The 15,091-nt window shown below is 51.4% G+C and overlaps 1 protein-coding gene across 1 annotated transcript in view; it reads left to right on the top strand.

The window, feature by feature from the left end:
* The window catches only part of LOC119977294 (neuronal PAS domain-containing protein 2-like), a 241,839-nt gene that overhangs the window by 187,393 nt on the left and 39,355 nt on the right, over positions 1-15,091 (top strand). The window contains 1 exon segment of the mRNA XM_038818048.1: positions 837-983. Within this exon segment, the coding sequence (XP_038673976.1) occupies positions 837-983 (147 nt within the window).

The following is a 15,091-nucleotide window of genomic DNA, read 5'->3' as shown; positions in this document are numbered from 1 at the left end:
CATGGCAATCACAATATGCAGATTGAGCACTTATAACCACAGAATTCCTACAGTGCAGAAGGAGGCCATTCAGGCCATAGAGTCTGCACTGACCGTCTGAAAGAGCACCCGAAAGTGAAACTAAAATTGGATGGCATGGCACATTTCCTTTCTAGTGATGTCATGCTGCAACCCCTTAAAAGCCCATTACAACAGCCATATTTCATCTGTTCACCTTCTCAGCAAACTACATTCTTGCCCACTTGGTTTGGGAGGGTGGCCTTCTCCTACCACCCTCTGAAAAAAAGGACTTCCTTTCTGTCTCTCACTGTGCCTGCGAAGCACAGCACAGCCTTGCCTTGGATGCCAGCCTTCTGCCTCTCTTCTGGAATCCCTGGTGACTGCGTGCTTGCATCCTTGAAATTAAATGGCAGTCGCATGATGGCATAAACGGACCCTCGGCTGCTCAGGTGCACCTCCATTCCCACTCTTGTAGCCACTGATTGGCCACCCAACAGTCTACCTCTGTCAAAATCAGGGGCTGTGACTACTTACTGCCCCCACCACATCCCCTGAAGTGTGGGATTAGTATTCAGAAATGGTCCTGAAGTTGGTTTCCTGACTGAAGGGAAAATCCAGCCCTTTTTCTTGTCATTGTCTTTAAACAACACTCTAGTGGCAGAAAATGGTAGGTCAATTTGAATATTTCCAAACTAAAATTCTGATTCAAATAAATGACTGCCTCATTACTATATTTAGTTTGAGAATTACATTTAGACATGCCTGTCCACATGAAATGTATGTAATTTAAAGATGAGCATGTTTTAAAAATATATCGATATTGTTCTACATACTAGTTCCCAGCACAGCTGGATATGATTCAGTCTCTCAAGGACCAGCTTGAGCAACGTACACGTATTCTCCAAGCAAACATCACATGGCAGCAAGAAGAACTACATAAAATCCAGGAGCAACTGTGCATGGTGGATGACTCAAATTTACAGGTGAGAATGTACAACAAATGCTTGCAGCAAATTGGAAAATTATGGTGGGATAGATCAGTCTTTAACTTTATGTTCTAAAATGTATTCAACCCATTCCTATTTCAAGATCCAATTTGTGTCCAAATTTTGGAAAACAAAGTGAACTAATAGTGATAACTAGTTGAACATCAGAATAGAATTGTTTTCCTATGAAGTGGGGGGGAATTTTCTCAGGTGCCTCGCCTTCTTGTTTCTGTTGAAAATACAGAAGACAGGCAGAACGGTGGCGCAGTGGTTAGAACTGCTACCTCACAGCGCCGAAGTCCCAGATTCGACCATGGACATGGGTCACTGTCCATGTGTAGTTTGCACATTCTCCCAATGTTTGCGTGGGTTTCGCCCCCACAACACAAAGATGTGCAGCATAGGTGGATTGGCCACGCTAAATTGCCCCTCAATTGGAAAAATGAATTGGGTACTTGAAATTTATTTTAAAAAATAAAATACAGAAGACTGAAAAACTACTGGACAGGAACTCCAACTAAAGGGTGGGATTTTCTGGTCTCCCAGCTGTTTCTCCACAGCGGGAGGCAGCTCGCTGTTCGCTGGTGACGGGATTCTCTGTTTTGTTCCCGCCGCTGTCAATCAGATCTCGCATTGAAGTCACCCCACGCCGCCGGGAAACGTGCAGGCAGGGGAAAGTTGCTGACGGGACCAGCAAAATCTGCTGTCAGCAAACTTCCAGAGAAGTTCGGCCAAAATGTCAGAAACTGTGTCCCTGAATTTCTGAGAGTTGGACCTTGAAATATCTTGCAACAGGAATACAGATTTATTGCTGTGACCTCAGATAAACTGGTGCTGTTGTGTTTCTATGGATAAAAGCCAGATACCATAAAATATGCTGTATTGAAAGCAATCTAGAAGTCACACGCAGGGTGTTTACAATAAATTACCAGCAAAGCACCAGCCAGTCCTTACATTTTACGGATTGTAAAATCCTGGGAACAAAACTGGCTTGTCATTGGCCTATACGATAAGATATCTATAGCTAACCCCGTCATGGTGCAGGGAAAATCAGACAGTAATGTTGAAACATATCTGCAGACCACTCAAATAATTTCTACCATTCGGATTGCTACCTATGAGGAAGACCTCACTTTGGCTAATAAGTATTAGACTTGATTCAGTGGTGGCACTCTTGCCTCTGATATAGAAAGCATTGGGTTAAAGCCCCACTTCTGGACTTGAGCACATGTTCTCGGTTGTGTCATAATCATCTCGTTCATGGTTGAGATTAATATTTCAGTGGTAATTTTTAATTTTTGGAAGATTAAATTTGTAATTAAAATGTTGGATTTTTTTAAATGCCAGACCGCCTCAAGTAATGGCAGTTTTTGTTGGGTTTAATAGGACTGGGGAGGTGTCTCTGTCAGTGATGTGAGAAGCATTGAAGGCAGTAGTGAGGGACGGGGTTATCTTGTTTAAGGCTCAGGTGGATAGGGAGGCAAGGGAAGAGCGGAATCAGTTGGTAGAGGACATTTTGGAGGTGGATGGAAGTTATGTGGAGGATCCGACTTCGGATCTTCTGAGGGGGAGGAAGGAGTTGCAGGTGAGGTTTGACCTTCTGTCCATGGGAAAGGAAATTTTGCAATTAAGGCTGGTGAAGGTATATGTGTATGGGGAGAAGGCCAACCACCGGCAGGCGGCCGCAAGAGAGATTGTTCAGGTCCGGGATAGGACAGGGGAGTTGGTGGTGGTGCTGGAACAGGTGAAAAGGTATTTAAAGAGCTTTATAAGAATCTGTGTAAGTCGGAGCCTCCGGAGGATGAGTCAGACATGAGGGAGTTTTTGGGCCATTGGAGTGGCCAGTGGTGGGCGAGGAGGAGAGAGTGGAGGAACTATGGGTGGTGATAGGGAAGATGCAGACAGGTAAGGCACTGGGACTGGATTGTTTCCTGATGGAGTTTTGCAAGAGGTTTCTGAATAGGTTGGCGACACTGCAGGTGGAGATGTTCGAAGATGCGATAGCGAAGGCGGAACTATCGGAAACAATGGGACAAGATCCGTTTTTCTGCTGCAGAAAAAGAGAAGGACCCAGTAGAGCTTGGGTGGTTCAGGCCAATATCATTATTGAATGTGCATGCCAAGATTTTGACAAAGCTGTTGCCGTTCAAGTTGGAGGAGTGCCTCCCGAAGGTGATTGGGGAAGAGCAGACGGAGTTCATGAAAGGCAGACAGTTGTCGTCTACTGTGTGTCGCCTGTTGAATGTGGCGCTTTCTCCGGCAGAAGGGAAGGAGTTGGAGATGGTAGTGCCGCTGGATGCAGAGAAGGTGTTTGGCCATATGGAGTGGAGCTATTTGTTTGTGGTGTTGGAGTGGTTTGCGATTATGCCTAAGGTGTGGGTGAAGCTGTTGTCCAAGGTCCCGATAGCGAGTGTGCATACAAACAAGATGAATTCAGGGTACTTTCCTTTGCACAGGGGAACGAGGCAGGGGTGCCCTATGTCCCCCATTATGTTCGCGCTCGCAATAGAGCCCTTGGCCATTGCACAAAGGTGCTCAGATGATGAAAGGGGGATGGGGGGGGGGGGGGGGCAGTGGAGCACAGGGTGTCCCTGGACGCTGATGATCTGCTTTTGTATATTTCCAATCCAGGCTCCTCAGTGGGGGATTTGTGGGATTGTTTCGGAGATTCAGGGCTTTTTCAGGCTACAAGTTACATTTGGGAAAAAGTGAACGTTTTGTAGTGTCTTTTCCGGGGGTAGAAGCTGGGGTGGAGGTGTTGTCATTTTGAGTGGCAACAACCCACTTTAGATATCTAGGAGTGCAGGTGGCTTGGGGCCGAGCCCGGCTCCATATTTTGAACTTTACAAGTTTGGTGAGCAGGGTAAGGAGGATTTACTGAGGTGGGATAGCCTTCCCCTATTGTTGGCAGGCTGGGCGCAGGTGGTTAAGATTAATATTTCTATTTTTATTCATTTCCAGTGCTTACAAGTCTTTTTGTCAAAATTGTTTTTTATGGGTTGGAGAGGCTGATTTCATCATTTGTGTGGGCCGGGAAGGTAGCAAGGATTAGGGGGACTGTGCTCCAGAGAGGGCCCTTCTGAATTTGTTATATTATTATTGGGCTGTGAACGCTGAGAAGGTACGGGGTCAGAGCAGGGAAACTGAGGCGGTGTGGGTGAAGATGGAGACAGGTTCCTGTAAGGGGTCGGAGTTGTAGGCACTGGCAACAGCAATGCTCCCGTTTGTCCCAGGGACATATTTGGAGAGTCCAATGGTGATGACCACACTGAAAATATGGAGGCAGTTTCAGCAGCACTTTAAATTGGGGGCGTGGTTCAAGTTGATGCTGATTTAAGGGAACCATGGATTTGAGCCTTGGAGGATGGTACAAGGTTTCAGGGATGGGAGGAGTGAGGGGTGTGGTAAATGTAATTCACACTATTGTATTGTGTCCTTGTGGGCTCTGTCTGTGAGTCGTTGCGCGGCTCTGCCCACAGGGGGAGATGAGGAGCTTGTACAGGGCTCCACCCTCGGCTCTGCCCATGGCCCCTCCCACTACCGGAAGTATAAAGTGCTGCAGCCGTGTGAGCCTGCCCTCAGTTCTTCTGGTCGCAGGCAGGCTCAGTTGTAAGTCTATTAAAACCACAGTTTACTTCCAATCGTGTCTCGAGTGAATTGATGGTCACATCAAAGGGTAGTGGAAATAAAGGATCTGTTTCGAGAAGGACAGGTTTACGAGTTTGGAAGAGTTGGGAGTGAAGTTTGGTGTACCGTGCGGGGAAGGTTTCAGGTAAATGCAGATGCGGGATATCGTGACAAAGCTCTGGGTGACCTTCCGGTGGCACCACCCTCGTCGCTACTGGAGAGGGTGTTGTCAGTGATGGGGTTGGGGGGTCATCTCAGCTACTTATGGGAAGATTTTGGAGGAGGATAGGGCATCTCTGGAGGGGGTTAAGGCCAAGTGGGACGAGGAATTGGGAATGTCACTGGAGGAGGGATTGTGGTGTGAGGTGCTGTGGAGGGTGTATGCCTCAACTTTGTGTGCGAGGCTGGGTTTGATACGGTAAAGGTGCACAGAGTGCACCTGACAGAGTTGAGGATGAGCCGGTTGTTTGAGGGGGTGGAGGATACTTGTAAGTGGAGTGAGAGGGGTCCAGCCAATCATGTACACATGTTCTGGTTCTGCCCAAAGGTGGGGGCCATTCGTCAGCGCCATGTCAGCAATTCTAGATGTGGACTTAGAGCCTAGTCCCCTGGGGCCCATTTTCGGGGTGTCAGACTTGCCGGAGTTTCAGGCCGGTGGGGTGCAGATAGCCTTTACCTCTCTGGTTGCTCATAGGCGGGTCCTGTTGGTCAGTTTCTCCACACTGTGCCTCTGTACGACTGGGGGATCTACTGGAATTCTTGTATTTGGAAAAGGTGAAATTTGCTCAGATGAGTCGAGTGAGGGGTTCCACAAGAGATCGGGTCTGTTTGTATTGCAATTCGGGGAGCTGGTTGCCGCCAATTGTTAGAGGGAGGGATGGGGGGTTAGATGGGGGAGATGGGTCGGGGAGAGGAGGCGGACCCGCTGGGGAGGGGTTGTTTTGGGTTGGTTTTAGTTTCTAAATGTTATGTGCTTTATGTGTTTAATTGTTAAAATGTTAAAATGTGAATAAAGAAATATATATTTTAAAGTAATGACAGTTCAAAGGGTCTGTACTCCTGAGGTCAGAAGGTGTGGCAGATGGCCTTTTTTTTTTTAATTTAGAGTACCTAATTATATTTTTCTAATTAAGGGGCAATTTAGCGTGGCCAATCCACCTACACTACACATCTTTGGGTTGTGGGGGTGAGACCCACACAGACTTGGAGAAAACGTGCAAACTCCACACAGAGAGTGACCCGGGACCGGAATCGACCCGAGTCCTCGGCACGTGAGGCTGCAGTGCTAACCACTGCACCACCATGCTGCCCAGGTGGTCTTCTTTTAACCAGGGTATTGCAGACAGTCAGTCTGTGAAAAATCATTCAAAATTTGAATTATGCACACAGACTTCAGGGTCAAAATGTTTGATTTTGAAGCTAAAAGTTAATTAATCTAAAAATCTATCTGAAGGTGGTTGCAGATCAGGGGGGTAGGTATTTGATTGTGACAGGAGCGCTGGAGGGGAGGCTAGTGGCACTGGTAAGTGTATATGGTCCCAATTGGGACGATGTGGGATTCGCGAACCCCGATACACACAAACTGACAGTGGGGGGGGACTGGAACTTGGTGCAGGAGCTAGTCCCGTCAGGGGGGAACGAAGGCGCTGGCTGGGCTAATGGTGGAAATGGGAGGGGTGGACCCTTGGAGGTGGCTGCACCCGAGGGAGCGGGAGTACTCTTTTTTTCTCAGCGGTCCATCAGTTATACTCGCAGATTGACTTTTTCATGGTAGGGAAGGCGCAGCTGGCTGGGATTATAGGGTCGGAGTACTCGGCAATTGCAATATCAGATCATGCTCCGCATTGGGTGGATATGGTCCTGGAAAAGGGGATGGTACAGAGACCAGGGTGGAAGTTAGATGTGGGACTGTTGGGGGACTGAGGGTTCTGTGACAAAATTGAAAAAGTAATCGAGGAATATGTAGGTTTTAACTGCACGGGTGAGGTGTCAAAGGTTGTTGTCTGGGAGGCTTTAAAGGCAGGGGTGAGGTGGTCTTACTCAAGGCTAGGCTGACAAAGAGGAGAGGTTGGAACGTCAGAGGGTAATAGATTAGATGCTGGAGTTGGACAGGAAGTATACAGAAGATAGGGACCCAGCACAGTTGGAAAGAGGAAGGAACTCCAGGCGAGCTTTGACCGACTATCTACCAGGAAGGCGGTACGCCAATTGAGGCGAGCAAGGGGTGCAGTTTACGAGCATGGAGAGAAGACGGGCCATATGTTGGGGGGTGAGCTCCGTAGGGAAGCTGCGGCAAGTGAAATTGTCCAGGTGCGGGACAGGGCATGGAAGTTGGTGGTAAATCCAGATCAGATTAACAAAGTCTTTAAGGAATTTTATGAGAGGTTGTACAGGTCAGAGCCACCTGGTGGAGGCCAGGAGATGCAGGAATTTCTAGATGGGCTGGAGTATCCGAGGTTAGGGGAGGGGGACAGGGCTACATTAGAGGGGGGCGATAGTGGAGCCAGGAGATAAAAGATGCGATTGAGAGGATGCAGTCCGGGAAGATGGAAGGGCCGGATGGGTTTCCAGTGGAATATTATTTAAAAATTCAAAAATAAACTGGTACCGCTGATGGTGGGGATGTTTGAGGAGGCGCTAGGGAAAGGGGTGTTACCACAAAACTTTGCGGCAGGCATCGATTTCCCTGTTACTTAAAAAGATAAGGTCGACTTCCGGTTGCGGCTATGCGGACCTAAGCCGCACGTTCAGCAGCTCCCGCCAGGAACCGACTTTTGGGCTCTTTTAAGGGCCCCCAGCAGTACTTGCTCGATGGTTCCCGACGTGGGAAGGTGTCTGCAGCGGATCCCCAGTGGTCTATGGTCTTGACCAGGAGCGGGGCTAGCAGAATAGCGATGGCAGCGCCTAAGAAAAAGCGGGGGAAGAGAATCAAGATGGCGGCCGGCAGAAGCCTCGAGGAATGGAGGCAGTGGGCGCAGGTGCAGCAGGAGACTCACCAGCGATGTTTTCAGGAGCTCAAAGTGGAGCTGTTAGACTCGCTGAAGGCGAATGCAGACTAGCTGCTGGCGAAGCAGACAGCCCAGGGGGTGGAGATCCGGGAGCTCCGACAAACAAGCCTCCGAAAGAGAGGATGAGGCCGCGGCCCTCGCGGTAAAGGTGGAGATGCATGAGGCGCTCCACAAGAAGTGGCAGGAGCGGTTCGAGGAGATGGAGAACCGGTCGAGGCGGAAAGATTTGCAGATCCTGGGCCTCACGGAGGTGCTGGAAGTGTCAGACCTGGGGGCCTATGTGGTCGTTTTGTTGAACTCGCTGATGGGAGCTGGGTCCTTCCAGGGGCCCCAGGAGCTGGAGGGGGTCCACAGAATACTGGCCAGGAGGCCCAAACCGAATGAGCCGCCACGGGCGGTGCTGGTGCGGTTCCACCGGTTCATTGACCGAGAGTGCGTGCTTAGGTGGGCCAAGAAGGAGAGGAGCAGCAAGTGGGCGAACACAGTAGTGTGGGTCTACCAGGACTAGAGTACGGAGGTGGCCAAGCGGAGGGCCGGTCACAACCGGACGAAGGCGGTGCTCCACAGAAACAGTGTGAAGTTTGGCATGTTATAGCCGGCACGTCTGTGGGTCACCTTTCAGGACCGGCACTTTTACTTTGAGTCCCCGGAGGAGGTGGGGCCTTTGTGCAGGCCGAGACGTTGGACTCTGACTGAGGGTCGGGGGTTTGTAAAGAACTGTGTTAGCTTTTGGTGGGAAGGGTCTCGGTTTTATGCTGTTTCATGCTGTTTTAAGCTGGTTGCGTGTTGTTTCTAGGCTGGGTGGGGTGCTGTCTTTTTTTTTCCGGGGGCGGGGTCGGGCAGAGGGAAAGCGCGGGCTTTTCTTCTGTTTCCCGTGCTGAGGGTGGATGGGGGCGGGGTCGGAGCTGAGAAGCGTGGGCTTTTTTCCCCGCGGGGAGCGGGGGGAGGTGGAGGGTTTGCTGATGGGTCTGGGGGAGGAGGAGTAGCCCCACGTTGGGAGGGGTCGGATGTGTGGCGGGAGCTGCCGGGGTCAGCAGAAGTTAGCTGGCTCACGGGAGTGCTACGGTGGGAGTAACGCGGCTGGGAGGCGTCCTAGCCTGGGGGGGGGGGGGTGTGTACCGGATTGCTGCTGAAATGGCCAGGAAGGAGCTGGGGTATGCAGGGGGTCCGGGGTGGGGGTTTGCCGCCGTGAGGAACGGGCCGAGCGAGGGGTGCTGGCCTGGGGCGGGCAGGGGACGGGTTATGGCTAGTCGGCAGGGGAGGGGGGCAGGGAGCCCTCTGATCCGGCTGATAATTTGGAATGTGAGGGGGCTGAATGGGCCGGTCAAACGGACCCGGGTGTTTACGCACCTGAAGGGGCTGAAGGCGGACGTGGCTATGCTCCAGGAGACGCACCTGAAGGTGGCGGACCAGGTTAGACTGAGGAAGGGCTGGGTTGGCCAGGTGTTTCATTCGGGGCTGGATGGTGGGAAAAAGGGCGTCAAAGGTGGTGGGTGACAGTGGCGGGAGGCATGTGATGGTGAGCGGCAAATTGCAAGGGGAGCGGGTGGTGCTGGTGAATGTCTATGCCCCAAATTGGGACGATGAGGGTTTTAAGCGGCGCATGTTGGGCCGCATTCCGGATCTAGAGACGGGGGGGCTTGATACTGAAGGGGGGGGGACTTTAACATGGTGCTGGATCCCCCATTGGATCGATCCATGTCCAGGACGGGCAGGAGGCCCGCAGCGACTAAGGTGTTGAGGGGGTTTATGGACCAGATGGGAGGGGTGGATCCGTGGAGGTTCGCGAGGCCGAGGGCCAGGGAGTATTTTTTTTTCCCACGTGCAAAAAGCCTATTCCCAGATCGATTTTTTTTGTCCTGAGCAGGGGGCTGATTTTGAGGGTGGAGGATGCCGAGTATTCGGCCATAGTCATTTCGGACCACGCCCCGCACTGGGTAGACCTTGGGCTGGGGGAGGAGAGGGACCAGCGCCCGCTCTGGCGCCTGGAGGTGGGACTGCTGGCGGCATGAGAAGATGGGCGGGTGGGTTCGGGGGTGTATCAAGAGGTACTTAGAGGCCAATGATAATGGGTAGGTCTGGGTGGGGACGGTTTGGGAAGCATTGAAGGCGGTGGTTAGAGGGGAGTTGATTTCCATCCGAGCCCATAGAGAGAGGGGAGAGCAAAGAGAGAGGGAGAGGTTGGTGGGGGAGATGGTGAGGGTGGACAGGAGATACACGGAGGCTCCGGAGGAGGGACTGCTGAGGGAGCGACGTAACCTTCAGGCCAGGTTCGACTTGCTGACCACCGGAAAGGCGGAAGCTCAGTGGAGGAAGGCACAGGGAGTGGTGTACGAATATGAGGAGAAGGCGAGTAGGATGCTGGCGCATCAGCTTCGGAAGCGTGACGCGGCCAGGGAGATTGGTGGAGTGACGGATAGGGGAGGCAATGTGGTGCGAAGGGGGGTAGACATTAATGGGGTCTTCAGGGACTTTTATGGGGAATTGTACAGGTCCGAGCCCCTAGTGGAGGCGGGGGTAATGGGGCGCTTTTTGGACAGGCTGAGATTTCCGAAGGTGGAGGAGGGACAGGTGGAGGGGCTGGAGGCGCCGATGAGCTGGAGGAGCTGGTCAAAGGGATAGGTAGCATGCAGTCGGGGAAGGCGCCGGGGCCGGATGGGTTTCCGGTTGAATTTTACAAAATGTATGCAGACCTCCTGGGCCCCCTGTTGGTTAGGACCTTTAACGAGGCAAGAGAGGGGGGGGGCTTTGCCCCTGACTATGTCCACGGGCGCTGATTTCCTTGATCCTTAAACGGGACAAGGACCCCCTGCAGTGCGGGTCATATAGGCCGATCTCGTTGTTAAATGTAGATGCCAAGCTGTTGGCGAAGATCTTGGCCACAAGGATAGAGGACTGTGTGCCGGGGATCATCCATGAGGACCAGACGGGGTTTGTGAAGGGACGGCAGCGGAACACCAATATACGTAGGCTTCTGAATGTTATCATGATGCCGGCGGTAGAAGGGAAGGCGGAGATAGTGGTAGCATTAGACGCGGAGAAGGCCTTTGATAGGGTTGAGTGGGGGTACTTGTGGGAGGTGCTGGAAAGGTTTGGGTTCGGGGAGGGGTTTATCAGTTGGGTGAGGCTGTTATATGAGGCCCCGATGGCGAGCTAGCCACGAATAGAAGGAGATCGGAGTACTTTTGGTTGTACCGGGGGACGAGACAGGGGTATCCCCTGTCCCCCTTGCTCTTTGCTTTGGCAATTGAGCCCCTGGCCATGATGTTGAGGGAGTCGAGGAATTGGAGGGGTCTAGTGCGGGGTGGGGAGGAGCACCGAGTGTCATTCTATGCAGATGACTTGTTGCTCTATGTGGCGGACCCAGTGGGGGGAATGTTGGAGGTGATGACGATCCTTAGAGAATTTGGGGGCTTTTCTGGGTACAAGCTCAACCTGGGTAAGAGTGAGCTGTTCGTCGTGCACCCGGGGGATCAAGAAGAGGGGATTGGTAGGCTCCCACTGAAAAGGGCAGGGAGGAGCTTTCGGTACCTGGGAGTCCAGGTGGCTAGGAGCTGGGGGGCCCTTCACAAACTTAACCTCACTAGGCTGGTGGAGCAGATGGAGGAGGAGTTTAAAAGATGGGACATGTTGCCGCTGTCGCTGGCGGGCAGGGTGCAGTCCGTCAAGATGACGGTGCTCCCGAGGTTTTTGTTCCTGTTCCAGTGCCTCCCCATCCTTATCCCGAAGGCCTTTTTTAGGAGGGTCAATAGGAGTATTACGGGATTTGTATGGGCGCATTGGACTCCGAGGGTGAGAAGGGTGTTTTTGGAGCGGGGCATGGACACGAGCCTGGAGGCGCTGGTAACGGCGCCGTTGCCGCTCCCTCCAACGAGGTATACCACGAGCCCGGTGGTGGCGGCTACCCTCAAATTTTGGGGGCAATGTAGACGGCATGGGGGGAGGTGGGGGGGCTCAATGGAGTCCCTGATACGGGGGAATCACCAGTTTGTTCCAGGGAGCATCGATGGTGGGTTTCCTGGCTGGCATAGGGTAGGTATTAGGAGGTTGAGGGACCTGTTTGTGGATGGGAGGGAACATGTTTAGGAACATGCAGGTTAGGGCGTTTGCCAGGCGGCAGGTGGAGGGGTTCCCTCTGCTGCCCCCACGTAGGGTACGGGACAGGGTGCTCTCGGGGGAGTGGGCTGGAGGGGGGAGGATTTCGGACGTGTACCACGTCATGCAGGAGGTGAATGAGGCTTCGGTGGAGGAGCTGAAGGGTAAATGGGAAGAGGAGCTGGGTGAGGAGATTGAGGCGGGGATGTGGGTGGATGCCCTGGAGAGAGTGAATTCCTCCTCTTCCTGTGCAAGGCTTAGCCTCATACAGTTCAAGGTGCTTCATAGGGCTCACATGACCGGGACGAGGATGAGTAGGTTTTTCGGGGGCAAAGACAGGTGTGCTAGGTGCTCGGGGAGCCCAGCGAAACATGCCCATATGTTCTAGTCATGCCCAGCGCTGGGGGAATTTTGGAAGGGGGTAGCAAGGACGGTGTCGAGGGTGGTAGGATCCAGGGTCAAGCCAGGCTGGGGATTCGCAATTTTTGGGGTTGCAGTGGAGCCGGGAGTGCAGGAGGCGAAAGAGGCCGGTGTTCTGGCCTTTGCGTCCCTCGTAGCCCGGCGGAGGATTTTGCTTCAATGGAAGGATGCGTGGCCCCCAAGCGTGGAGGCCTGGATCAATGATATGGTGGGGTTCATCAAATAGCAGAAGGTGAAATTTGCCCTGAAGGGGATCAGTACAGGGGTTCTTTAGGCGGTGGCAGCCTTTTCCTTGACTTCCTGGCAGAACGGTACGAAAATAGGCCGGTTATTGTGTTATTTCTTTTTGCTGTTGTTAATACGGTTTTCTTGCTGTTATTTATGTTTTTGATGTGTTTTTGAAAATCTTAATAAAAATTATTTTTAAAAAAAGATAAGGATCCGACGGAGTGTGGGTTGTATAGGCCTATATCACTTTTAAACGTGGATGCAAAGATATTGGCGAAGGTACTGGCAGGTAGGCTAGAGGAGTGCCTCCTAAAGGTGATAGGTGAAGATCAGACGGGGTTTGTGAGAGGGAGGCAGCTCTTTTCGACCATTAGGAGGGTATTGAGCGTGGTTATGGTACCAGCGGAGGGGAAGGATACAGAGGTGGTTGTGGCATTGGACTCCGAGAAAGCATTCGACCGGGTAGAATGGGTTACTTGATGGGAGTTTTAGAGTGGTTTGGAATTGGACCCAGATTTGCGGACTGGGTAAAGCTATTATATACGAATCCGAGGGCCAGTGTCCGCACAAATAACATCAGCTCAGAATACTTTCCTCTCCACTGTTGGACTAGGCAGGGATGTCCTATGTCCCTGCCTGCTGTTTGCACTCGCGATTGAGCCATTGGCCATCGCATTAAGAAGTTCGGGGGTATGGAAAGGGATAGTGCACGGTGGGGGGGGGGTGGGTGGATAGAGCATAGGGTTTCCTTATATGCCGATGACTTGTTCTTATACGTGTCAGAACCAAATGTGTCAATAGGGGCAATACTGAAGCTGCTTCGGTTGTTTGGGTCTTTCTCAGGGTACAAATTAAATCCAGACAAGAGTGAATATTTTGTGGTGTCTCGGCCAGGGGTGGGGGCAGGGGTGGGGAGGCTTGTCATTCCGAAGGACTCACTTCAGATACTGTGGGTGCAGGTTGCTCGAGATTCGGGGGGGGTGGCTCCTTAGATACAACATTTCTAGTTTGGTGGGGAGGGTGAAAGCTGATCTGGAAAGTGGGATGGTTTCCCTCTGTCACTGGCAGGTCGGGTACAGGCGGTTAAAATGAATGTTCTGCTGCGATTCCTGTTTATATTTTAATGCCTGCCGATTTTCCTGCCAAAGGCATTTTTTAGAGAGATTCAAGGGATGATTACCTTGTTTATATGGGGAGGGAAGGTGGCCAGAATTAAAAAAGGTGCCACTACAGAGAGCAGAGAGGAAGGCAGGCAGGGGGTTTGGGTCTGAGAACATAGAAAAATACAGCACAGAACAGGCCCTTCGGCCACGATGTTGTGCCAAACTTTTGTCCTAGATTAAGAACAAATTAATCTACACCCCATCAATCTACCGTAATCCATGTACCTCTCCAATAGCCGCTTGAAGGTCCCTAATGTTTCCGACTCAACCACTTCCACAGGCAGTGCATTCCATGCCCCCACTACTCTCTGGGTAAAGAAACTACTTCTGACATCCCCCCTATATCTTCCACCATTCACCTTAAATTTATGCCCCCTTGTAATGGTTTGTTCCACCGGGAAAAAAGTCTCTGACTATCTACTCTATCTATTCCCCTGATCATCTTATATACCTCTATCAAGTCGGCCCTCATCATTCTCCGTTCTAATGAGAAAAGGCTGAGCACCCTCAACCTTTCCTCGTAAGACCTACTCTCCATTCCAGACAACATCCTGGTAAATTTCCTTTGCACCTTTTCCAAAGCTTCCACATCCTTCCTAAAATGAGGCGACCAGAACTGCACACAGTACTCCAAATGTGGCCCTACCAAGGTTTTGTACAGCTGCATCATCACCTCATGGCTCTTAAATTCAATCCCTCTGCTAATGAACGCTAGCACACCATAAGCCTTCTTCACAGCTCACTCCACTTGAGTGGCAACTTTCAAAGATCTATGAACATAGACCCCAAGATCTCTCTGCTCCTCTACATTGCCAAGAACCCTACCGTTAACCCTGTATTCCGCATTCATATTTGTCCTTCCAAAATAGACAACCTCACACTTGTCAGGGTTAAACTCCGTCTGCCACTTCTCAGCCCAGCTCTGCATCCTATCTATGTCTCTTTGCAGCCGACAACAGCCCTCTTCACTATCCACAACTCCACCAATCTTCGTATCGTCTGCAAATTTACTGACCCACCCTTCAACTCCCTCATCCAAGTCATTAATGAAAATCACAAACAGCAGAGGACCCAGAACTGATCCCTGCGGCACTTGTGAGGCAAGACCTACCCCTCACAAATCCGTGCTGACTATCCCTAATCAAGCAGTGTCTTTCCAGATGCTCAGAATCCTATTCCTCAGTACTCTTTCCATTACTTTGCCTACCACCGAAGTAAGACTAACTGGCCTGTAATTCCCAGCGTTATCCCTATTCCCTTTTATCAACAGGGGCACGACATTCGCCACTCTCCAATCCCCTGGCACCACCCCTGTTGACAGTGAGGACGAAAAGATCATTGCCAACGGCTCTGCAATTTCATCTCTTGCTTCCCATAGAATCCTTGGATATATCCCGTCAGACCCAGGGGACTTGTCTATCCTCAAGTTTTTCAAAATGCTTCCTTCCTAACAAGTATCTCCTCGAGCTTACCAGTCTGTTTCACACTGTCCTCTCCAAAAATATGGCCCTCTCATTCGTAAATACTGAAGAAAAGTACTCGTTCAAGACCTCTCCTATCTCTT

This window comes from Scyliorhinus canicula, chromosome 14, assembly GCF_902713615.1.
Source record: "Scyliorhinus canicula chromosome 14, sScyCan1.1, whole genome shotgun sequence".
In the NCBI taxonomy this organism is placed as follows: domain Eukaryota; kingdom Metazoa; phylum Chordata; class Chondrichthyes; order Carcharhiniformes; family Scyliorhinidae; genus Scyliorhinus; species Scyliorhinus canicula.
The sequence above is the reverse complement of the archived record's forward strand: the minus strand, read 5'-3'. Positions and strand labels throughout refer to the sequence as shown.